Genomic DNA, 24,219 nt, shown 5'->3' on the forward strand with positions numbered 1-24,219 from the left:
TGCCTCCCAGGTGAAAGGTGCCATAGTGGACAGGACCTTAATGCGGAAGAGGTCCATTACGCAGTCTAAGGAATTCAAGATCTGAAAAGAAAAAAAAAGTGGGGGGTGTGGAGATGAAGCTACGAAATTTGTTATGTGGGTTATGGGGTGTTTTGTGGCTACTATGTTGTGATTATTCAGTTCCAAGCAAGCCACTTGAATCAAGGATAGCATACAAGGACCAGTACTCTTTGGAGATGTTTGTTTCATCTGGTAAACAGATTACAGCACGAGGTCAGAGAAATTTGTTTTAGGATTGGATGAAGTATTACTTCTAGACAAGTTAGTAATTCTACGTGTATTGTTTGTCATAATGCTAACAGGACTCCTCGAGTGAGCCCTTTCCCTTACCAGTTAGATGAGTGTGTCCAGAAACGGACAGTAGAAGGAGGGTGTTTTATTCAGTGTTTCCTTGCCTTTGTGCCTTCTTTTGTGACTTTCTGGCACCTAAATGGATAGGTGTGTGTGCGCCGGTTATGTTGTGAAGTACTCTGTCTGTGTTACCTTTGCATGAGGGATCAACAAGGGCTAAGAGAGACCTTGCAGATTTGGTATATGAACATGATCAGGATGTTATTATAGGACCTATTGGGCCTCGGAATATACCCTATCAATTTTTAGTCGGAAGCTTCTTTGCCGTATAATCCTGTCTTTTTTCCTGAGACTAATGGTCGGTGGATTAATTATTTATGGTACAACCAACAGCGATTTATTCATTTCACAATTAAGGCTTTGGATCTTGTTAAGGAACAGTTGCATGCTACTTCTACGATGACTTTGCAGAACAGGTTTATCTTGCTAGCTGTGATGACATGGAAGAGGATCCTTTGTGTCCTAGGAGTGTGGCAGATAGTGATTCTGAGGATGACTTTTTTGGTGTTGGTGTTCGTTCTAAGTCTGATAAGATTTGATTAAGGGATTGGGTTTAGGCTATGTTTTTATTTTTTGTTGTTGGGGTCTATGTGTTATTATTGTTGTGAGCAGCCTTGATCAGTTTTTTTACTGTGTGATTTTTCATTTATTTTGTTGTTTTTGTTTGTGAGGTGTTGGCCTTTTGGCCTCCCCTCTGTCATTGACCTCAGTTTGTGTTGAGTGTTATTTTTCAGGTGCCGCGGACCCTGGGTGCCGGGCCCTCGCCATGCCTGATTTATGCCGTCCTGGGGGCTGGCGGTCATCTGTTGTTTGTTTATTGTTCTCTTGTCTATTCTTTTTTACCTCTTTTTGATATGTGTTAGTATATGGGTTTTTTGATGATTAGCATTATATGTTTTTTTTGTTTTCGGGGTCTCTGGTTCGGATCTGGCTTTAGGATGTCGCTTACATTTTGCCTGTGTTATTTATTCAGGTGGGTGTACACGACTCCTTGGTTTTGTAGCCTAGTAATTTGGGTTTAGTCTATTTCTATGGGATGTTCTGTTTTCTGTGTAGTTTTGTGTTGATGTTTTCAGACTATCCTGGAGTGCATTGTGTGGGCGACCAAGGAGTGGTTGCCCCTCACCAGCATGAAGCTATGAACTGTGGTGTCACGAATGACTTTGGGGGACATTCTTGGAGTATTCTCCCTGATTCTGACAGGGTGAGCTTTCTACCTTGCTACGGACATTGATCTCTGGGTGTCATAGCGGATTTTGTCACCTGGGGTCTTGGTGTCTGAAGATTACCCCATCTTGGGACGAGGATATGAGACAGCGCTGAGGGCTGTTCTCTTTCGATGGGGTTATGTGCTAGTAACCTCTGGCCCCCGGATTGCTTTGCTGCTGTGTGATGTTTTGGTGATTTGTACTGTATGTGTTTTGGGGATTGTTTAGTTTTGTTTTGTGTCGAGACGTTTGGACGCCTACGTGTGGGCGTTTTCAATCATAATACTGTATTCTTGATACAAGAATGTTGACACTTCATGCAGGCTATTCAACATGTTGAATGAAATTAATTAATTAAATATTCATATAGCCTAGGCTTTGAAACATTCTATATTTTATTGCCTATGTGAATGAATATAGGCCCATAATCTGACTTGCCGTGTTGCTTAGTTCTGGTCCAGGCTGTCAGGAGCCATTCACCTTTCACTTTTGTCACTGTTTGTAGTATCTACAGAAATTGTTAATATTATTTCGTTACTCACGAAGTGAAGACAGTTTTCGAACAATGAAAGACATGAAGTGCAGACATGGCCTAAGAGAAAGGAGGCGCAGTTGAATGAAACGTGGATATTGGAATGTTTTGAAATGTTGTGGGTCAATCATGCAGCTGTAACTGACTGCCCCCCCTGATCAAAAAGTCAAACTGCGCGTATGCATGCAAGGTGCTAACCTGCTCATTGGGAGCAATTTGGGGTTAGGTGTCTTGCTCAAGGACACTTCGACATGTGGACAGTCGGAGCTGGGATTCGAACCACTGACCGTTTGATCACTGAACGACCCACTCTACCAACTGAGCTACAGCCGCCCCACAAACCTGCACTCGGCTGCGCTGTGCTTTCTGTGACATCGGTAGCATTGTCTGCATCTGGTATGTTTTATCGTTACGTCTCTCTTCCTTTCTCTCTACCGAGCTCTACGTTTTTACTTGGTTACATGATGATGCTACCTTAGCTTGTAAGTCTTGCGCATTCTTACTAGCGGTTTCTGCAGCTACCGCCATCTTATAAGCTTTCTCAAAAGTCAGATCTGTTTCAGCTAGCAAGCGTCTCTGAATTCTATCGTCACTTATCCCGCACACAAGCCTGTCCCTTAGTGCAGAGTAAGTTCTCTATTGTATAGACAAGGTGTTCAATTGCTCAAGTGTTGTCAGGTGTTGATTCAAGTGATAGTGTACAGTAGTGCAGAGTCAGTTGTCTATTCTATAGACGAGGTATTCAATTGCTCAAGTGTTGTCAGGTGTTGGTTTGAGTGTACAGTGGTGCAGAGTCAGTTGTTTATAGTACTCTGGTTGTACTATACATAGGCCCTCACTCTAATTATAACAATGGCACACATGCCACCCCCTGGACCAAGAAGTGAACACGTGACACCTTGCACCATACAATAGACAACTGACTATGCACCACAGTACACTCGAACACTCGAACCAACACCTGACAACACTTGAGCAATTGAACACCTTGTCTATACAATAGACAACTGACTCTGTACTACTGTATACATGTGCATTACATGCCTCTCTTCTTTACAAAGATGGTCACAACCACAACATGTCCTGAGAGCACATGCAAAATAACAACTTATGGCTACTTTTAATGTGCATGTCTGTATGTTTAATAAAGCATTTAGGAAAAGTTTCAATCAAGACTTGAATATTACCTATTCTGTTGAGTACTATGTTTACAATTGTTCATTCATGATATTATTACAATTGACCTTTCAAGTCTGCCTACACTTGGGTTACTTAGCTAAGAACCATTTTAATTACAATTTACTTCTAAGGGAAAATACTTTACTTTCATATCTTCATATCAATATAATATCAAGATCCTAGTAGATGTCCAAATAACCCACTGTGTCCTGGGTCTACTTATTCACCACCTATAGGGAAGTGCAAAACAGCAAGTCATGACCTTTATCCAGAAACAAAAGTTGAACCCATTGCAGCAAAAATAGCTAACATTACAGGAATCATCAGTATAACTGCTTTAGCCACTGGCCGCTACCATTAATGTTATGGAAGCTGCTGTTGTTGTGAGCCCATGAGCTTACTGGCTATCCCGCTCTCATTGTGCTGGATTAGCATTGGAAGCATTGGAACTGATGTGTCCAGGTGACAAGACCCATCTTTATTTATCAGACATTACCGTCCTACCAGTCCCGCACAGAAACAAGCCAGCCAACACACATAAGCCAGGCTTGACCTGGCCTGGTTTCAAAGATGGCACAATTCAATAGGGCTTCACTTTTTCGAGCAGTCAGTGAATGGAGTGACCCTATCCAGTTCTATTAATACATCCATGGTTATGACCACAAATCACACATTTCATAGAAAATCCTGATGTTCTGTTGTATAAAACGCTAGATTGTACTAGTCTCATGTTGTGCAATAAAGGTTCAATCTCTTAAGAAACATATTGTGTGGTTTTTGATGATAGAAAATTTCTATTTAACTCTCAAATGTATGTCTTTTTATATAACCATATGTTGCCTATACATTGTCTTGATGTCTTTTATACATATAAGCACTTGGAATTGCCTCGTTATTGAAATGAGCTATAAACCTGCCTCATCAAAATGAGGATATACAAGTTTAGTTTATTGTTGTCATATACATTAAAAGTACAGTGTACAGTCAATGCAATGAAATTCATTTTTCCAGACACCTTCTCAACCCTCAGATCACAATAGACATAAAATACATGTCAATAAAATATCAATCAATCAATCAAAGCTGTATTTGTATAGCGCATTTCATACACAGATGCAACACAATGGGCTTTACAGAGAACAAGGAGGTGGGCATACATCCCATCCCTACATATTCCAGAGGGAAGCAAAAAAACAGTATCACCCGGGGCCAGAAAAGTGAGCTGTAAAAATTCTTCCCTGACCCCTCTCAACGAGGCGATCGAGCAAGCTCCTGGAGTATGTTTGTCTAACGGCTAAGAACATGTATAAAGCAATAAATTACATTCAATTACCTTTTCAGAGAAAGAAAGGCTAAAAACATCATAGGAGAGACATGGCAAACACTGGTGTATGTCTGTGTGTGCGTGAATGTGACTGGGCCCAGATAGAGGCTGGGGTTGGGGTAGGGAGGGGGTAGGAAAAGGATACGGACCCGGGTTAGGGGGACTGGGCCCAATCCGGAAGTGGACTGGTGTATGTCTGTGTGTACGTGTGTGTGTTAACTAAATGCTACGACATCCACAGCAGACACAGGGGTATCTATCGGACTCAGGGTGGTCTGCTGGTGACAGTGGGGCATCCACTGGACCTGGTTAGAAGATAGGAGGGAGAGAGAGAGGCACTAGGGAGAGGGGAGGCAGAAGAGGGTTAGTAGCAGAGCCATGAATGCAACACAGATATTAAAACAGAACTCACTGATGTGTGACAGTGACAGCCCACAGACCGCAAATACAGCGGCCTTTAGAATTTCAATAATGGGTTTTTATCCATAGGGAAAACCTGCTTTATGAACAAAACTGAGATAATATTAAATATGAATTATAAATACATTAATTCATATATTTTTATTTTAATCCCTCTTCTCTCCAAAAACTGAGGACTGTCCTCCCCTACCTCAATGGACGAGCCTCCTCTGATGTACACATAACACAAACAGTGACTTAGGACTTGTGTATGAAGAACATGTATGAAATGGTGCATAGCAGAAGCCTACGTTGATTTAATTTAAAATGTAAACACGGGGCTGACCGACTACAACCATTCGATGAAACTCAAACGAGTAATACACAATATATCTTTATTGTTGGGTTTGTTCAATTCAACACAAAACAGTGTGGTGTGCTTATACATATTATTAGGCTTTTAACTTCATGATGACGCTTTAAAAGTGGTTGAGTCCATCTGCTGGACTGGACTGCGCATTTACACTTCAGCCAAATCATTAACAAGCAAGATCAAATAATAGAACATGACAAACAATCTTGCGGTTCCTCCTGAGTCCATTCACTCTGCCCCGCCGCTGCCTGCTTCACCACACTGAAAGCGGACAAAGTCGAGCACCCGGGCCCCCTGCTCGGTCAGATACTGTGCCACCGTCCGACTGGGGTCAGGGAGGAAGGCCTGAGGAAGCAGCCGTGTCTCTGCCTCACCACAGGGCAGGTCGTCCATGTTGCCCAAGGATACTGGGGCCTCCCCCACTACATGCTGGCCCAGCTTGTGCCCCAGAGTGCCCTGCGTCCCGTACCTGCCCCCCTGAAACACCACCAGGGCGCCGTAGCGCCCCATGGCCATGTCAGACTGTCCGGCCACGCCTCCGTGTACGTATGAGCCGATGTGCCAGCCAGCAGGCACGCCAATCGTCACCGCCCGACTCACTGACATGTTCTCACCAAGCCGACCTGGGAGATGACACAGGGGGAAATGACATCACCGAGTATTATGCCACACATTAACCATTTCAGATCTCAAACTGACTATCAGTCCAGGAATAAAGCTTGATACAAACAGGAAATCCTTGAGTTTAAAGGCTCAAACATATACGCTTGCAGTTTTCAGTGTATAGTCCACTGACCTATAGTGAGAGCCAGCTGATCGGCCAGTGAAGCTCCTTCACCCACATTCAGTTTACAGAGCTCCTCTGCCGCCAGCAGACTCTGAAACAGACAACTCAGCAGCATTAGACAATGACAGGGATGCCCTGCTGAAATCTTGTGTCAACAACTAGGCTGGCAAGGGTCTGTTACCTTGACGTATCCAGTCTGGCCCTGGTTCTTACTACGGTGGTGAGCCATAGTGGCAAACGCGACATCCTTCACCAGCTGCTGGAACTTGTCGTTGCGAGCAACAAAGTCTGTCTCGCAGTTCACCTACAACACAGACATGTAGGTCTTCATACACACACTCGAATGTATTTGCAGAGCTGCAGTGTTAACGATGTATTCTAAGTTGATTGTATGGAGTCACTGTATGTTTACCTCCACCATGACGGCAGCCTTGTCTCCTATAAACAGGCCGATCAGACCCTCCTTGGCCCGGCGGCCTTCCAGCTTGCTCGCCTTGCTCCAGCCCTCCTTCTGAGCCTGCTCATGTAGCCAGCTCTCTGCCTAGGGTTAGGAGCAAGTAACACGTACATGAGCACTCACATGCACTGACACTTTCTCATGTAATCCTTGCTCTGCGGGGACCCAGTGGTGTGCTGGCTTTTGTTCCAGCTTTGAAATAACAATCTTGATTCAGCTCATCCTCCTAGTGCTGTATGGGCGAATTGCTGCAACAAAACCATCCACGCAAACAGGCACACTATGGCTCCCCAGGACAAAGACATTTGTGGTGTGAGTATGTATGGAAGTATGAAATGGAGACTGTTTACCTGTTTAATGTCATTGTCAAACTTCTCAAGAGCTTTCTTGCAGTTGATGAATGTGTAGCCAGTACTTTTACGTAGTTTCATCAGGAGGGCTTTCTCGGTAGCAAGGAGGGGACAGGCTGTGTGTAGAGACTGCACATGCTGGGTGACGCACACCTGGGGGAGACAAGTCAAGAGGAGTGACCTCTGCTACAGTACCTCTCTTTAAAATAATCACAGCAGGCATTAGGCAGTGATCATTTTAAAAAGATGCTAAGATACATGGTTTCTATTTGAAAATTGTGTACTTGCTAAAAGGCTACATGTAGCTTTAGTTCACTGACTGAACTTTGGTTCGCAGTTTAGCCCTTTTCAGTCCTGTAGTCGCATGCTCGCTCATGCCAGACTAGTCCTTTCACCCTCCGTTCAAAATAAATCGGTGTCGGCCTATTTAGGAGAGGCGCTCATATTTACAAGTGTCAGGTGAACATGAAACTTCACTCACCTAAGCAAAAGGGACTATTTAAACAAATGCTGGGTTTTGAAGCCTCCGCGCTACCATTAAATAACTTATTTAGACGCGTTCTGTCCGAGTGAATTTATTTTTCCGAGGTAGTCTTCTTCTGTGGTGGTGGCGGTCTCTTTGAAGCTTCAAATATGTAAATATTCAGCTGTAAATATGAGCGCCTCACCTAAATAGGCCGACAACAATTTATTTTGACGGCGAAGTAAACGGAGGGTGAAAGGACTGTAGTCTGGCATGAGCGAGCATGCGACTACAGGACTGAAAAGGGCTAGTTCACAGCTCAGCATCTCTACAACGAGGAGCTTGAGAAACATGTTCATCCACCACCTCCTGTCTAAGGTTAACGTTACCTTTGATAGTTCTGTTCTGAGGGATCTGACCACGTATTTTAATGCCATGTTAGGATCCTTTTTAATGCAAACTTCAAGATTCCCCCTTACGAAACTGGAATGTCATTGAAATCCACGCCGTGTACGGGAAGGGTGCCCAGACAAACATGACGAAACGCATATTGTGTTGGTCACATTTTGATTACCGCCCCCTTCAGTATGGGAATACAAATGTTTTTGATGGGAATCATGCGACTTCAAATGTACAATTAACCACCCAAAATTGCAGCAGGGTTTAGGTGTCATGATATCAAATATGTTTATAATTATACTGGTAATAGAACCAAAACTAGGTCCCCTTGGTCTGAAGGTGGATGAGTAAACTGGTCAATGTGTATTACGGTAACAATCACCTGACTCAGTTTGCATATGGGGGGGGGGGGGGTAATTCCAAGCCAACCCTGACATCATAAACTACCACTAAAGAGTCATTCATCATGTCTGTCGTTTGCATGTCTTGCCTAAAAAGCTGACCTACTACACATGTGCCACCACCTGACCACTATTATGGGCCTCTTTTGTACAGTAGTATATATTCTGATTGTTCTCCTATTCTCATGCAGAGTTCCTAAAGACCAACAGAGAAGATCAGTACCAGAGATTCCCATTGGTCAGTCTGACCAAGGTCATCAACTGGACATGGCCTCCATATTCAAGGTGGCCTACCCAAGTTATAGTTTGGTCTGAATAATGGTTTAAGCTCATTTATGTCTTCCGCCCCAGCGATAGTGCAGGGCGAGAGCAGGTAAAATGTTTTCGGTGGCATGTGTTGGTTTGTCCATCCGTTAGTAGAATTACTAAAAAAAATACAACATCGATTTTCATGAAACTCGGAAGGGTGTAACATGGGCCAACTTAGAACCCATTAAATTTTGGAGCAGTTCCAAATTACGGGCCGGGTCTATGAGCCATCCAAACTTGGACGGCCATTCACCTCCCTTCATTTTTTGGACTAGGATTACGCAAACACTGCACAACCGATTTTCATGAAACTCAGTGGAGGGGTGTAGCATGGACGAACTTAGAACCCATTCAATTGTGGAGCAGATCCAAATCACAGAGCGGTTCTGCGAGCCACCCAAACATAGCCAGCCATTCACCTATATGAATTTTTTGGACAGCCTCAGAAGCAGAAAATTCCCCCCATTCATTGTCATGGGGGGAATTGAAATGGCCATATCTCGACATGGGAAAGTCTCAAACCCCCTTTAGACTTGGTTTTAGAATGTGTTTTGGACAATCAGATTCAAAGTGGACAGCGCTAAAGGCCACCAAAACGTTTTGTGAAACGTTTCGACAAACCATTTGCCGAGGTGGTCTTGGACGCATTTGACCACATATCTTTAGTTGTCTAAACGCTAAAGCGTCCTGATGCGTCCCCGACAAAAACAGGCAAACACGTCATCAATGCAGGATAATTTTTCTCCTTTTTCGCCTTAGCCTGCGCTTTTTTTCAAGTCGCAAATGACTTGTCCTTTCAATCGAAACAGTAGGAATAGTCTAGGCTTTCATGCACCCTTTTTTCAATCTGCTCAAAGTCAAAGCGGCTGATTATTGAGTTGTTTACATGGAACAGCTGTGGAACACACATGCAGGCAGGAGTGAGTGAGTTATGCCTTGTTCATAGCCTGGTATGACCATCCCGATCTCGCAAGCTCACTGCTTCGCTCCGCAATATCGGTCTGGCCTTCGCCCCATTGAGAGCGATTATATGGGTGGGGGTACTTGCCTTGACAGACACAACACCTTCAGCCAATCAGCAAACTTTTGCCAAATCCAGTCGGAAGAATGGCAATAACGTCTTTTCCACCAAGAAACTCTGCTAGTGCATACTCTTGTTCTTGTTTAAGTGTTTTGATTAAGTCTCTTTCTGCAATAACTGCATTTAGCTGCGTTTATTCTTCTAACATTAATGTTACCACTCGTTGCTTCGGGAGCCGCCATGTTTGTTTAGCGAGCAGCAGCCAGCAGAAGCCTGTATTTTACATCACCAAGTACACAAACCAATCAGGGTCTGCTTTCCACTGTGGTACGGAACAGCAGGTAAACACAGTCCCTGATTGGCCCGGTATGGTCTGGATTTTGGGATGCGAAGGCCAGACCGTTCTGCGTTAAACAGAATGTGAGCTCGCGAGAATGGGATGGTCGTACCAGGCTACCTTGTTCACACAGGCAGCATGATTGCATTACATTACACCGGAAGTCCAGTCATTTCAAATGGAAGGTTTGCGAGACGCTGCATCATTGCGTTGCAGAACCAGTGCATTGCGTTTTGTGTTCTGCATGAGTTCGATTTTTCCAACGTTTGCAGTAAAAATGTATGCGTTCATTAAACCGGAAGTTGTGAACCACCGAAGAAGAAGAATACTTTGGTAGCTTTCTTTGCTGGGGATCTATCCTGTCAGAATAATTTGGAGGGAATTGCAGCTATATGTATATATATATAAAAATCATATTTGAATTTCATTCATTCCACAATGAGACCAGTTTTGAGGAAGGTTGTGCATCGCCATTGCAAAACCTTGCGAGAAGACTGAAGACCTTGCAAGCCAACATGTGCTTGACTGCCGGAACTTCGCTCGAGTCTTGCATGAAACGCAATGCAATCATGCAGCCTATGTGAACACGGCGTTAAGCAGTGATCCCCAGCACAGAAAGTATTCTTCTTCTTCGGTGGTTTACAAGATTACATTTGCAAATGCAAAATGTCATCACTTTAGTGAAAAAAGAACTGAAGAGGTTCAGGAGGCTTCTTCATGAACATTACCCAGAGAGCATTGAGAGTCAGAAGGAGGATGAAGAAGTTGATGTTGAGGATGAAGAAGAGGGCCGTGTCAGAGAGGGGGCTCTGAAGATCACACTGCATGTCTTGAGGAAAATGAACCAGAATGAGCTTGCTGACACACTGGAGAAAAGTAAGAGATCACCAACAGATAGGCATAAGTGTTTTACGTACAATAATTGCGTTTAATGTAAGAAATACCAATGTACTACTACTTGCCAGAACTCACAAGTGCATCTCATTTCTAAAACAAGTGACTAAGAGCATAATCTAGTGCTGAAGGCAAAGTGCAAGAATAGTAAGCTAAAAATACAATGGGTGCTTAAGAGGGAGGATCCTAGTAGTACTTCTTGAAGAGATGAGTTTTGAGCTTGCGGTGAAACATGGGCGGTGACTCTGATGTCCTGACGTCAGTGGGCAGTTCATTCCACTACTGTGGGGCCAGGATGGAGAAGAGCCTAGACCGTGTTGATTGATCGCAGGGGCCTTGAAGTGACAGGGCAACCAGTCGTTCCGAGGTAGCAGAGCATAGTGGTCGGGAGGGGGTATAGGGTTTGACCATGTCCTCGAGGTAGGTAGCTGTTCCTTTCATTGCCCTAACCAGTCGTTCCGAGGTAGCAGAGCATAGTGGTCGGGAGGGGGTATAGGGTTTGACCATGTCCTCGAGGTAGGTAGCTGTTCCTTTCATTGCCCTACAGGCTAGTACCAGAGTTTTAAACTGGATGCGAGCTGCTACAGGGAGCCAGTGTAGAGGAGGGAAGTTGTGTAGGAGAACTTAGGGTGGTTGGACAAGTTCCAGGTGTTTAATTGCTGACAGCGGGGCCCCATCAAGGAGGGAGCTGGAGTAGTCCAGGTGGGAGATGACAAGGGCCTGGATGAGAACCTGCATCATTTTGTGCGAATCCTCTTGATGTTGCAAGAACATGTAACAGGTATGATATATGCAGAGAACGACAGTTAGTCGCTGTTACGCCCCCTGGTGGCCCGAGGAAGCAGAGCGCAACATAAAACAATGGGTTGGACAGATGAGGGTGCAGTCACACAAAACCAGGACAACCAAAATAGGCAATGATGAATTTAATAGCAACACAGGGAACAGAGAGGACTAACAGTGGCACCAAACAAAAGCATAATCCGAAATAAAACCCCACCCCCCCTTTACAGGTGCTGGGCACCTCAAAGTATATTGGGTGGTGCGCACTCTAAACTGGGGTGTTAGACAGCAGGTAATCCTACGTGTGTGTGGAGATGTAGACCCAGGGTATCTCAACTAGTCATCTGCCCCTGTGTGCACAAAAACATACAAAGGGTTAAATCACAGACAATAACTAAAGCTGTTTAACCAACTAACATAACTACAAACAAAAGAGTAACACAAGAGAAACTTCACATCAAACCAATAAACAACCAAACAAATCAAACCAAACCAAGCTCTACCAACCAGAGCCCTGCCACAGCTCAGGCAGGTCAGAGAGAACTGAGGACAAAGAGGACTATTTATAGGAAGGGAGGGACCAGGTTGATTGAAGTCGTTAATTGAAAGCAGGTGAGAACTGATGACATGAACCAGGCGCGCGCCCTGAGAGTTTGGAGATGAGAACAGTAGAGGGAGACAAAACAACCACACAACAAAACCAAACAGGTAGGCCTAACAAAACAGAACAACACACATATGCAACACTCCCCCCCATAAAGAGTTAGCCCATGGCTAACGATAAATCAACCTCCCCTTCACACACTACAATAGCCCAACTATTCCTACAGACTATCCCCGAGAAAGGGCACCAGCAAATACATTTTCGGCGCCCTTTCTGTGTCGAATAGTCAAATTATAGCTCTGAATAATCAGAGACCAGCACATTAGTTTATGCAGGTTATGCATCTGATGCCAAAAAACCAAAGGGTTGTGATCGGTGTAAACAACCACAGGTTCCACACTACACCCCACACAGACTTCAAAGAATTGGAGTGCGAGCCGCAAGGCCAATGTTTCCTGCTCAACCGTGGAGTAGCGACTCTGACACCCACTGAACTTCTTTGAGAGGTACCCTACGGGATGGACAAAACCATCTGGGTCCATCTGAGTCAGAACTGCACCAGCACCAGTAGAACTTGCATCCACCTCAAGAGAAAAGGGGGTGCTAAAACTAGGAGCACTCAGTACTGGGGCATTACACAGCAGAGCTTTACAGCTGTCAAAAGCTACTTGGCATTTCTCTGACCACCTGTAAGGCACCAAGGGACTGATTAAATCAGTCAGAGGAGCTGCAACAGTAGAAAAGTTTCTACAGAAACCTCTGTAGTAACCCACCATGCCTAGAAACCGGCGCAGCTCACATCAAGTGGTTGGCACAGGGAAGGAGGCTATAGCAGCAACTTTGGCCTCCAGAGGGCGCACTTGACCTCCGCCCACCTGCTTACCGCCCACCTGCTTACCAAGATATGTGACCGTCGCTTTCCCGAACTCTTCGCCAAGTTCAGTGTCAGAGACGCATCAGCCAGACGCTGGAAAACTGTCCTCAGCGAGGATACATGATTTTCCCAATCTGAGGAGTGAACCACCACATCATCCAAATAAGCCTTACAATCAGGCACACCAGAAAAAACTATATTGACCAGTCTTTGGAATGTGGCCGGAGCATTCCTCATACCAAAAGCCATTACTGTATACTGCAGAAACGAGTCAGGGGTCACAAAAGCACTGATATCCTTGTTTTTAGCCGCCTCTGAATCAAGCGCAGCAGCAAAGCACTTGGCTAAATCAGCATCCTCCTTCTGAGCAGCGATAAGATTACTGCGGGTCATGGGCAGCTGTGTTGTCTCAGAAACAAGGCTGTTACACTGAAGCAAACTCGGAACGTTGGTCTCAACAGCAGGCTGAGTAGACATAGGTGGACCTGGGGAAACAGGCTGGTCAGACAACGCAGTCACGAACATGGTGTCCGACAGATCAACCGCTTCTCCCGATCTACGTGCCTGAGCACGAGTGACCATACGTACAGAGAATACGTCAGGAAAATCCTGAGCTAACACATCGGGCTGCGTAACAGTGGGGCGCTCTAAAACCTCCAACATTGGGATCACCTTTCCACCAGCGATATCATTCCCTAACAGAAATGTCACTCCCTTCACTGGCAAAGACGGACACACGCCCACCATAAACACTCCTTTGACCAAGTCACAGGCTAGATGCACCTGGTGGAGGGGCATAGACACAAACCCCATTTCGATGCCCTGCACCAGAATACTAGAGCCGCTGATCGACTCAGAGAAGGGCAACACATCAGACAATATAAACGACTGCGCTGCTCCGGTGTCTCTCAGTATACGTACAGGGCACCGGTCTGATACCTTACCACTGAGGGACACAAACCCATCTATTACAAATGGTGCGTAACTAGAGTCCAAGGACTCACACACCCCATCTGAAGGTAACGACACGGGGCTAGGCACTATTTGCACTAGACCTACCTCTTTTGGTCGCATACTGGGCTGCGCTAACTTGCGTTTTAGCAAGAAACAGTCAGCTCGGATGTGACCAGTCTGATGACAGTGCCAACACTCCCGTTCCTCGCTAGTGCGGGTAGAAAATGGGCGGGGCGGACTAGTCTGCACTCTCACTGGAGCAGAGGGGTAAACCCTACCATCATTATGAGAACTGCCAAAGGTTTGCTTATGGGTTAAGACAAACTCGTCAGCGAGCACAGCAGCTTGCGCTAACGTCGACACTTTCTGTTCATTTAAATATGTAACAAGCCGGTCTGTGAGGCTATTTTTGAATTCTTCTATAAGAATCAACTCAGACAGAGACTTAAAATCGGTTACATAGCTGGCTTTACACCATCGATTAAACTGAGTCTCCTTTTCACGGGCGAACTCAACGAAAGTTTTACCAGGCAACTTTTCGTGCCCTCTAAACTTTTGCCTATATGCCTCAGGCACTAATTCATATGCGCGGAGCACAGCTTTCTTTAGCACCTCATAGTGCAAACTGTCTTCCAGAGACAGAGAGGACAGAATCTCTTGCGCTTTCCCTGTCAACTTGCATTGAAGCAATATAGCCCAGACCTCTTTAGGCCACTGCAGAGAGGTAGCAACTCGCTCGAATGCATTAAAATACGAGTCTACCTCATCCTCACGAAACTGAGGTACAAGGGCTATGTGTTTACTAACATTAAACCCCCCACCGAACGTAGAGGAATCGGCTACCATGGGCTTAGCAGGACTAGAGGAAACAAAACCGGCAGTTGCAGCAGCGGCCGCCAACTCCAACTCCTTCAGTTTCACCTCCATTTCCAGTCTAGGCATAGCCAACCGGTGACTGTACTCAGCTTCCTCTTTCTCTCCCGCGCCTCAAGCTGTAACTGAGCCATGCGAAGCCTGTGTCCGGCATCGCTCCCTTCAGGAGTAGAGTGTAGAGGAGTGGGCTGATTCACAGCACTACGAGGTCTAGTCTCCACTTCAGGAGCTCCATCCGACCCAGCGGACCCCTCAGGCGCCTCCACCTCCTTAAACACCTCCTTCTCCTCATCCTCTAGGTCGCATAACCCTGCAGACGGGGGAGCAATGACACCGGCGCCAGTACCCAGCACCTTACAATCAACCAGCAGACACAATACAGCCTCCTTCAACTCAGCCTTAACCAAACTTCGCGAAAATGTAACCTCAAAATGGGCTGCAATAGCATGCAAGTCCTCCTTCCTACAGAGGTCAACCCGCTCCACAGAAGGATCACTGAGAAACTCCTCAAGCTCAAAAGCACTCATGTCAAACGTGTTCACACGACACCCAAACCACAACACTGCTAACCTAACAGCCTACACGACGTGCACACTGCACACCAACATCCACCAACCCGTTGCATTAAAGGATCAAAGATCCCGGACGAGCCCCCATTTATGTTACGCCCCCTGGTGGCCCGAGGAAGCAGAGCGCAACATAAAACAATGGGTTGGACAGATGAGGGTGCAGTCACACAAAACCAGGACAACCAAAATAGGCAATGATGAATTTAATAGCAACACAGGGAACAGAGAGGACTAACAGTGGCACCAAACAAAAGCATAATCCGAAATAAAACCCCACCCCCCCTTTACAGGTGCTGGGCACCTCAAAGTATAGTGGGTGGTGCGCACTCTAAACTGGGGTGTTAGACAGCAGGTAATCCTACGTGTGTGTGGAGATGTAGAACCAGGGTATCTCAACTAGTCATCTGCCCCCGTGTGCACAAAAACATAGAAAGGGTTAAATCACAGACAATAACTAAAGCTGTTTAACCAACTAACATAACTACAAACAAAAGAGTAACACAAGAGAAACTTCACATCAAACCAATAAACAACCAAACAAATCAAACCAAACCAAGCTCTACCAACCAGAGCCCTGCCACAGCTCAGGCAGGTCAGAGAGAACTGAGGACAAAGAGGACTATTTATAGGAAGGGAGGGACCAGGTTGATTGAAGTCGTTAATTGAAAGCAGGTGAGAACTGATGACATGAACCAGGCGCGCGCCCTGAGAGTTTGGAGATGAGAACAGTAGAGGGAGACAAAACAACCACACAACAAAACCAAACAGGTAGGCCTAACAAAACAGAACAACACACATATGTAACAGTCGCCCAGGGTCACATCCAGATTTCTCGCAGTCAGAGTGGGCATCACCACTGTCGTCAATGGTGAGGGCCAGGTCCCGGTGTGAGTAGCCCTTCCCCTGGACGAACACAAATGTTTCTTGCAAATCTATTATTGTTGTATTGTTCTATCAATCAGATGAACTTCCTGTGGTGTGCCAACGTCAACTCAAATCCAACCTAAAGAAAAAGTTTCAGTGTGTATTTGAGGGAATTGCTGAACAAGGAATCCCAACACTTCTCAATAAGATCTACACCGACCTCTACATCACAGAGGGTGGAAGAGGAGAGGAACATGAAGTGAGAAAGATTGAATCAGCATCCAGGAGAGCTGCCATGCAAGAGACACCAATCAAGTGCAAGGACATCTTTAAACCCCTTCCTGGACAAGACGAGCCAATCAGAACTGTGTTGACACTGGGAGTAGCTGGTATTGGAAAAACAGTCTCTACGCAAAAGTTCATGCTGGACTGGGCTGAAGGGATAACCAATCAGGATATTCATTTCATTTTTCCTCTACCTTTTCGAGAGGTGAATTTGATGAGCAAGGAAACATAGTTTGATGGAACTTCTCCACCTTCTCTATTCTGAAACCAAGGAATCAGGGATCTCCAACTGTGACAAGTACAATGTTCTATTGATCTTAGATGGACTGGATGAATGTCGACTTCCTCTGAACTTCCCAAAGAATGAGATCTGTTGTGATGTCACAGAGTCAACCTCAGTGGACGTGCTGCTGACCAACCTCATCAAGGGGAATCTGCTTCCCTCTGCTCTCCGATGGATAACCTCACGACCAGCAGCAACCAATCAGATCCCTTCCGAGTGTGTTGACCTGGTGACAGAGGTGCGAGGGTTCAATGACCTACAGAAGGAGGAGTACTTCAGGAAGAAAATCAGTGATGAGAACCTGGCCAACACAACCATCACACATATCAAATCATCAAGGAGTCTCCACATCGTGTGTCACATACCAGTCTTCAGTTGGATCTCAGCCACTGTCCTAGAGAGACTGTTAAGTGAAGCAGAGCAAAGAGAGATGCCCAAGACGCTGACTCAAATGTACACACACTTCCTGGTATTTCAGATCAAACAGAGGAGTCAGAAGTATCATGGAGACGATGACGAAGATTCACCCTCGGATCAGGACACCATTCTGAAGCTGGGAAAACTTGCCTTCACACAGCTGAAAAAAGGCAACCTGATCTTCTATGAGGAAGACCTGAGTGAATGTGGCATTGATGTCAGAGAAGCCTCAGTGTACTCAGGACTGTGTACTCAGATCTTCAGAGAGGAGTGTGGGCTGCACCTGGGGAAGATCTACAGCTTTGTGCATCTGAGCATCCAGGAGTTTCTTGCTGCAGTATATGTGTTCCTCACATTTGTGATGAAAGGGACCAATCCATTGGTCAAACGGAATTCCTTAACCAGGCGACTTCCACCATTTTCCAGGAACAAATCAATGACCAACTTGCACAAGACAGGAGTGGACCAGGCCTTAACGAGCGAGAATGGACACTTGGACCTGTTCCTCCGTTTCCTTCTGGGTCTCTCACTGGAGTCCAATCAGACTCTCCTACAAGGCTTTCTGACACAGACAGGAAGCAGCTCACTGACAAATGATAAAACAGCTAAGTACATCAAAGAGAAGATCAGAGAGAATCCTTCTTCAGAGAGATGCATCAATTTGTTCTGCTGTCTTAATGAGCTGAATGACCACTCTCTAGTGGATGAGATCCAAAGCTACCTGAGTTCAGGAAATCTCTCAGAAGCCAAACTCTCACCATCACAGTGGTCAGCTCTGGTCTTTGTGTTGCTGACCTCCACAAAGGATCTGGAAGTGTTTGACCTGAAGAAATACTCCAGATCAGAGGAAGGTCTTCTGCAGCTGCTGCCTGTGGTAAAAGCTTCGAGGACAGCTCTGTGAGTGATCAGCCACAAAAAATCCAACTGAAACTATTGATAAATATTGCTCTTAATCTAATGTTTTATGATAGATCAACAGAAGCTCATATGTACAAATGGTATGAGAAGCAAATGTATTTCTATCATTGATACGGTGTATGTATATCTTTCATCAGGATGTTAGGATGTAATCTCACAGAGACATCATGCAGAACATTATTCTCAGCTCTCAGCTCAAACTCCTCCCACCTGAGAGAGCTGGACCTGAGTGACAACAACCTGCAGGATTCAGGAATGAAGCTGCTCTCTGCTGGACTGGAGAGTCCACACTGTAGACTGGAGACACTGAGGTGGGAATTACCTTCAATTTATCTGGACATGAGATCTTACAGGAAATTCTATTTCTGCACACTTTGTGAGGTTTTTGACAGAAAGCAGCTGTTATTTCTAGGTTGGCTATGTTGTCTTTTGTAGAGTATGTCTCACTTAAGCTCTCATGGTAAACCACATTTACTTGCGAGATCTGGATATAAGTAACAACAAACTTCATTGAATGAATTGTAATATGTTTGATGTAATGTCCCATCATTTTCTATTCTCTTTCTAGGCTGAGTAAGTGTGATCTCAAAGAGACATGCTGTGAAGAGCTGTCCTCAGCTCTCAGCTCAAACTCCTCCCACCTGAGAGAACTGGACCTGAGTGACAACAACCTGCAGGATTCAGGAGTTAAGCTGCTCTCTGTTGGACTGGAGAGTCCACACTGTAGACTGGAGACACTGAGGTAGTAAACATATTTAATCCCCCTTCCCATGGGTTTATTTTACAACATGGAATGTGTTTTGACATCTTCTGTTTTTATACAGACTGAATGAGTGTACTGTAGCAGAGAGAAGCTGTGAAAAGCTGGCCTCAGCTCTCAGCTCAATCTCCTCCCATCTGAGAGCTGGACCTGAGTGACAACAACCTGCAGGATTCAGGAGCGAAGCTGCTCTCTGCTTGTCTGGAGAGTCCACACTGTAGACTGGAAACATTCAGGTGGGTGCCACATTGTACATTTATGTTACAGTCATTTAGCTGACACTTTTATCCAAAGTGACTTACAATAATATATTGCATTTAACATAGGAAAAGCCAGTGTACTACTACTTGCCATAACTCACAAGTGCATCTCCTTTCTAAAACAAGTGAACATAATCTACTGCTGAAGACAAAGTGCAAGAATAGCAAACTAAAAACACAATAGGTGCTTAAGAGGGAGGATCGTGGTAGTGGTGGGTTAAACCACTCACCCAAGAGAGCTGGATAATAGTGACAACAAGCTGTATCCTATGTATTTTAATACAGTATATTTGTTGTAATGTCCAACATTTTCTATTCTCTCTGTAAAGTGAGTAAGTGTAATCTCACAGAGACATGCTGTGAAGAGATGGCCTCAGCTCTCAGCTCAAACTCCCACCTGAGAGAACTGGACTTGAGTGACAACAACCTGCAGGATTCAGGAGTGAAGCTGCTCTCTGCTGGACTGGAGAGTCCACACTGTAGACTGGAGACACTGAGGTGGGTACCACATACAGTAAGCTATAGAAGACCAGTTGAGCAGAATTGTTTATTTATTTACAAGCCTAGTAATCATCATATCGCACCGAGAGTGTTTTCTAGTTTTGTTTTCAGCTCCTTTACAAGATACTAAATCATGAAGTTAGCAACACACAAGGTCCTGCATACTGTATACAGTACTATTGACTAATTTCCTCATAAGTGATGTGAGTTTTTTGACAGAGAGGAACTTTTTTTCCATAGGTTGTCTTTCTGTGGAATCACAGAAGAAGGCTTTACCTCTCTGGCTTCAGCTCTGAGATCAAACCCCTCCCATCTGAGAGAGCTGGACCTGAGATACAACGACCCAGGAGACTCTGGAGAGAGGCTGGTCTCTGCTGGACAGGAGGATCCCCACTATAAACTCCAAACTCTCAGGTGAGAACTATATGCTATTCCTGGATGTTCAACATGACAGACACATTGTCTATTCCGTCAGGAAATTAACTGTTACATCCTGTTTTACAACAACGTGTTAAACCTGGAGGAAGATGCTGGTTCTTAAAGAGATGTAAGTCTGTCTAAATTTGACTCACACTTTTGACACTATTTGACACTAACATATTAGATCATGTCCTCCTCATCTTGTTTGTCCTTTTTTCCCTCATCAGGTGCCTGTCACCTGACACTCGACCCAAACACAGCAAACCCACACCTCGCTCTGTCTGAGGGGAACAGAAAAGTAACCTGGGTGCATGCAGAGTTGTCATACCCTGATCACCCTGAGAGATTTACACAATGGCCACAGGTGCTGTGTAGCGAGGGTCTGACTGGGCGCTGCTACTGGGAGGTGGAGAGGGAAGGGGTTTATAGTGTCGATATAGAAGTGACATATAAAGGAATCCACAGGGAAGGACGGGTTGGTGACTCTTCAATAGGGCACAATGAGAAGTCCTGGAGTCTGATCTCCTTTAGTGACAGTTACATTGTCACTGATATACCTGCCCCGTCCTCCAGGTCCAACAGAATAGGTGTGTATCTGGACTGGTCAGCTGGTACTCTGTCCTTGAGAAACTAGTGTGCCTATGATAGTAATGGTGAAAAGAATGAGGATATTTTTAAGTATATCTGTGGTGGTGATAGGATTACAGATAGGATGCTCTGAATCTCTTCAGACGCCTGAGTGAACCATGTTGGGTTGTTGGTGATCTCCATACCCAGATAGCCTACTTGAAGATGCATGCAATTCAACACTTTCCCCTTACTCTTGTCCAGGTGGGATAGTACAGTGTGGAGGATGTGGGGAATAGCATTCTCTGTGGATCTGCTGGGTCTGTATGGGAACTGTAGGGGTCAAATGTGCTGGGCAGTGAGTAGTCTAGATGTGGTCCTTTGCCAGCTTCTCAAAGCCCTTCATCACCACTATCCTAATCCTATCTGTAATCCTATCACCACCACAGATATACTTAAAAATATCCTCATTCTTTTCACCATTATTATCATAGGCACACTAGTAGGCCTATTGAAGACTATGCATCTGTTTCCGTAGGCCTATATGCTGGAGAAAGAGAGAGGAGTAGGCTACTCTGAGGACAACTTACCCTTAAAACCCAAATACTTGAGATGTCTAAGTCAAACTATTGTGGTGAACCTATACCTGGGCGGAGTTAGGTTGACAATTAGACTCCTAATCAGTAGGCAACCACATTAAGTTAGTAATAGCCTATAGTAATATTGTGTGTCACCACAGCATAGATTTATGGGTGTCTTGGGGGAAAAATGTTTTTAATATGTCTCGACATGAAGGTAGCATAGATTTATGGGTGTCTTAAGGTGAAAAAAAGTCCAAGATTGCGCGTAATGCGCATGGAACCGCGAGGTAGGCCAGTAAGCCATCCATGCAGAACATGTGCAACAGCGCCCCCTACTGTCAGACAATTTTCAGACCGCCGCTGTGGAGTTTCAAGTCCACCGTTTTTTCAAAACCGTCTGCGGAAGAACGCTGCCAAAAATGACATGACTCGCAACCTTGTAAGTGTGTGGCCAAATCTCTGAAAAAGTGACTTTGAATGGTTGAAAAAGCAGTGTTGCAGCTGTGAAAAAGGAAAACTCAAATACAAAACCATGTTTGCAGTAATTGCAGAGATTCGAATTTTATTTTCAACCTATCAAAACATTGTGCGAGCCTTCCCCTACTAACACACGCAGGTTGCGCAAACGTTCTACATACGGCCGCTATAGGTGACGATTCATCTGCGCCGCGTGCGGAAATTACGCGGCCATTTACGGAAACGCGAGATCTGCCGTTTAGTAGACGCTACGTTAGAACGACACGTCATTCAGTAGTTGCGGCCGCGTGCAAAGAACGCACGTGATCACGTGGGCAGGAACCTCCGTTATAAACTCACTTGGCTGACACTAGATTAACAGGTATTTATATGACTGGTCTGCACGTCTTTTTCGCACGGTGCAAATATGGTGCGGCCGCGTGCAAAAAACGTGGGCAGGAACTTCCGTAATAAACTCACTTGGCTGACACTAGATTTACAGGTATTTATATGACTTGGTCTGCACGTCTTTTTCGCACGGTGCAAATATGGTCACTTACTGACCACTGGCTATGTTTAGCATTTGCAGTACCACTGGCTATATTTAGCATTTACCAGTACAAAAACGAATTAATGCTATATGGGGATATAGCAGCAAGCATTATGATACAAACCAATATAAGACTGAACACCATTAACAGTTTAGAACATTTTATTACACAAAGTACATTACAAATTAAAAGTATACATATTAACAAGGATGAGGTTTACGGTCTGTCACATTACGCATAGCCAGAAAAAAAGCATGTACAAGCTCTGGCTAGCAACCCATTATCTGACAATTGCAAAAGTTCTAAAAACAAAAATGAAACAGTGTGCATTCTGTGGCAGGCAGACCGGGAACAGACCGTTGTATCCCACAAAAAAAAGGTAAAAATTTAAAAAACCTATTTACAAAAAAGGCATCCATCCTGGCAGGCTGGAAAGGCAGGTTTAGGGAGACGGGCTGGGGGTCACCCACATCTGAATCGAGGGTCTGGGCAGAAGAGGTCATCCTCATCTGAATACTCCACTGTGGTCAGGGCTGGAGCTGCGGTCAGGGGCTGGGCTGGTCAGCTGGGCTGGAGCAGATGCCTAAGGACATAATGAAATGGCTGTAAAAGCAAGTCGCATACGTTCATTGGAAGCGTGCCATGTCACTGGATACGAGAAAATTAACTGCCTGACATCACATACCTTTTTGAATCGAGCAGGGGCATGTTTCAGCATCTCCTGCAGCTGGGCAGACACCTCCGTCACAGTGGTGCTTGGCTTACAGGCCATAACTGCACCTTTTAACCAAAAAGGGAATGGTTTCAATGCACATGGCATGAAGCAAAGACAATGTATTATTTTGCGAAAATATGACATTGTAGAGGGTCATATTCTTCAGAGGCTTCTTCCCCCTCTTCCCATGGACGCTGTAGACACACCACACTCTGTGTATGGCAATGGCTGACAGCACCCGCCGGACCACATCTGGCAGATCTTTGCCCCCAATGGAACTCAGATATCGTGTCTGCAAAACATAAAGACAATCATTTACTTTTACATTTCCTTAACACTTCCCTGCAAAAATAAGGAACAAAGTTCTGCCCTGAAGTTACTCACCATCTTCCTTTGATGAGCCTTGTCCTTCAGCTACTCCTCCAAGACCAGCAGCTCCTCCTCCGTTTTAGCAGGGTGCAGGTCATCCAGTACTGCTCCCCGATAGCTGTCTGCAGACTCGCCGGACAGTCTCTGCTCCAGCCTCATCATTGTCTGTGCCATCTCCCTCAGACTCTGCATGACGCTGGAGAACTGCTGACACATCATCCTCTGGAAGTCTGGATATTAAACACAGATGTGGCTATAAGTAATTGTACGGTCCCATAATGGATATTCAGCTCAAAGTATATCCCTACATGCAGCATGAAGTAGTTCACAAAATTCAGCATACCAGCATCTGCAGAGCTTGATGGCAACACTGCTGGAGCTGTTGGTCTCACAGGCGATGGCATCAGAGAACTACCTGAAAACCAGAGGATAAAGGGATGAGCAGGAAACTATGGTGCTGGCGGCGTAGTGATTCTGGCATAAGGGGAAGAATCAACTCGACATGAGACATGTCAGACCCTGACCTGGTCTGGCCGGGGTGCTAATCGCTGATGCATGCTGCTCGTGCCTGGACGTCTGAAGGGCTGAAGGGCCTGGGCTCACAGCGCCTTGGCTCAAAGGACCCGGGCGATGAACATCTACTGCCGAGTAGTGAGATGTGAGATGAGCGAATTAGTGAACTGAGTACATGAGTCTTCAGAAAGTCCTGAGTTAACTGTAAGTGTGCAAATATGCATACACATTTCACCAACACAAACATGCATGGATACC

General features: G+C 45.2%; 1 protein-coding gene and 1 pseudogene across 2 annotated transcripts; one reads left to right on the forward strand and one right to left on the reverse strand.

The window, feature by feature from the left end:
* Window positions 1–5,468: 5,468 nt before the first annotated feature.
* tsfm (Ts translation elongation factor, mitochondrial) lies at window positions 5,469–7,984 on the reverse strand. The gene is made up of 6 exons (XM_084445808.1): window positions 7,873–7,984; window positions 7,021–7,173; window positions 6,626–6,754; window positions 6,395–6,517; window positions 6,223–6,304; window positions 5,469–6,049 (listed from the first exon to the last, which is right to left on the reverse strand). The coding sequence occupies exons 1-6, from the start codon at window positions 7,918–7,920 to the stop codon at window positions 5,655–5,657; spliced, it is 930 nt and encodes a 309-aa protein (XP_084301934.1). The 5' UTR covers window positions 7,921–7,984; the 3' UTR covers window positions 5,469–5,654.
* A 2,625-nt stretch (window positions 7,985–10,609) lies between these two features.
* Window positions 10,610–20,494, forward strand: LOC311315379 (NACHT, LRR and PYD domains-containing protein 3-like; annotated as a pseudogene). Its single transcript has 8 exons — window positions 10,610–10,826; window positions 16,464–18,247; window positions 18,406–18,579; window positions 18,837–19,010; window positions 19,093–19,268; window positions 19,626–19,786; window positions 20,030–20,203; window positions 20,437–20,494. The product of its transcript is annotated as an NACHT, LRR and PYD domains-containing protein 3-like (transcript).
* The last annotated feature ends 3,725 nt before the right edge of the window (window positions 20,495–24,219 follow it).

The sequence above is a fragment of the Borostomias antarcticus genome (assembly GCF_949987555.1).
Source record: "Borostomias antarcticus genome assembly, chromosome: 11".
Lineage (NCBI taxonomy): Eukaryota > Metazoa > Chordata > Actinopteri > Stomiiformes > Stomiidae > Borostomias > Borostomias antarcticus.

What these genes read in the sequence shown, in the direction of transcription:
- tsfm (XM_084445808.1), bottom strand. Translation starts at nt 7,920, where the DNA reads ATGGCATTAAAATACGTGGTCAGATCCCTCAGAACAGAACTATCAAAG. An exon ending in AGGCTGCCGTCATGGTGGAG is followed by an intron (nt 6,518 to 6,625) that starts GTAAACATACAG and finishes TCTGTGTTGTAG; the next exon opens with GTGAACTGCGAGACAGACTT. An exon ending in GCCAGACTGGATACGTCAAG is followed by an intron (nt 6,305 to 6,394) that starts GTAACAGACCCT and finishes TGTCTGTTTCAG; the next exon opens with AGTCTGCTGGCGGCAGAGGA.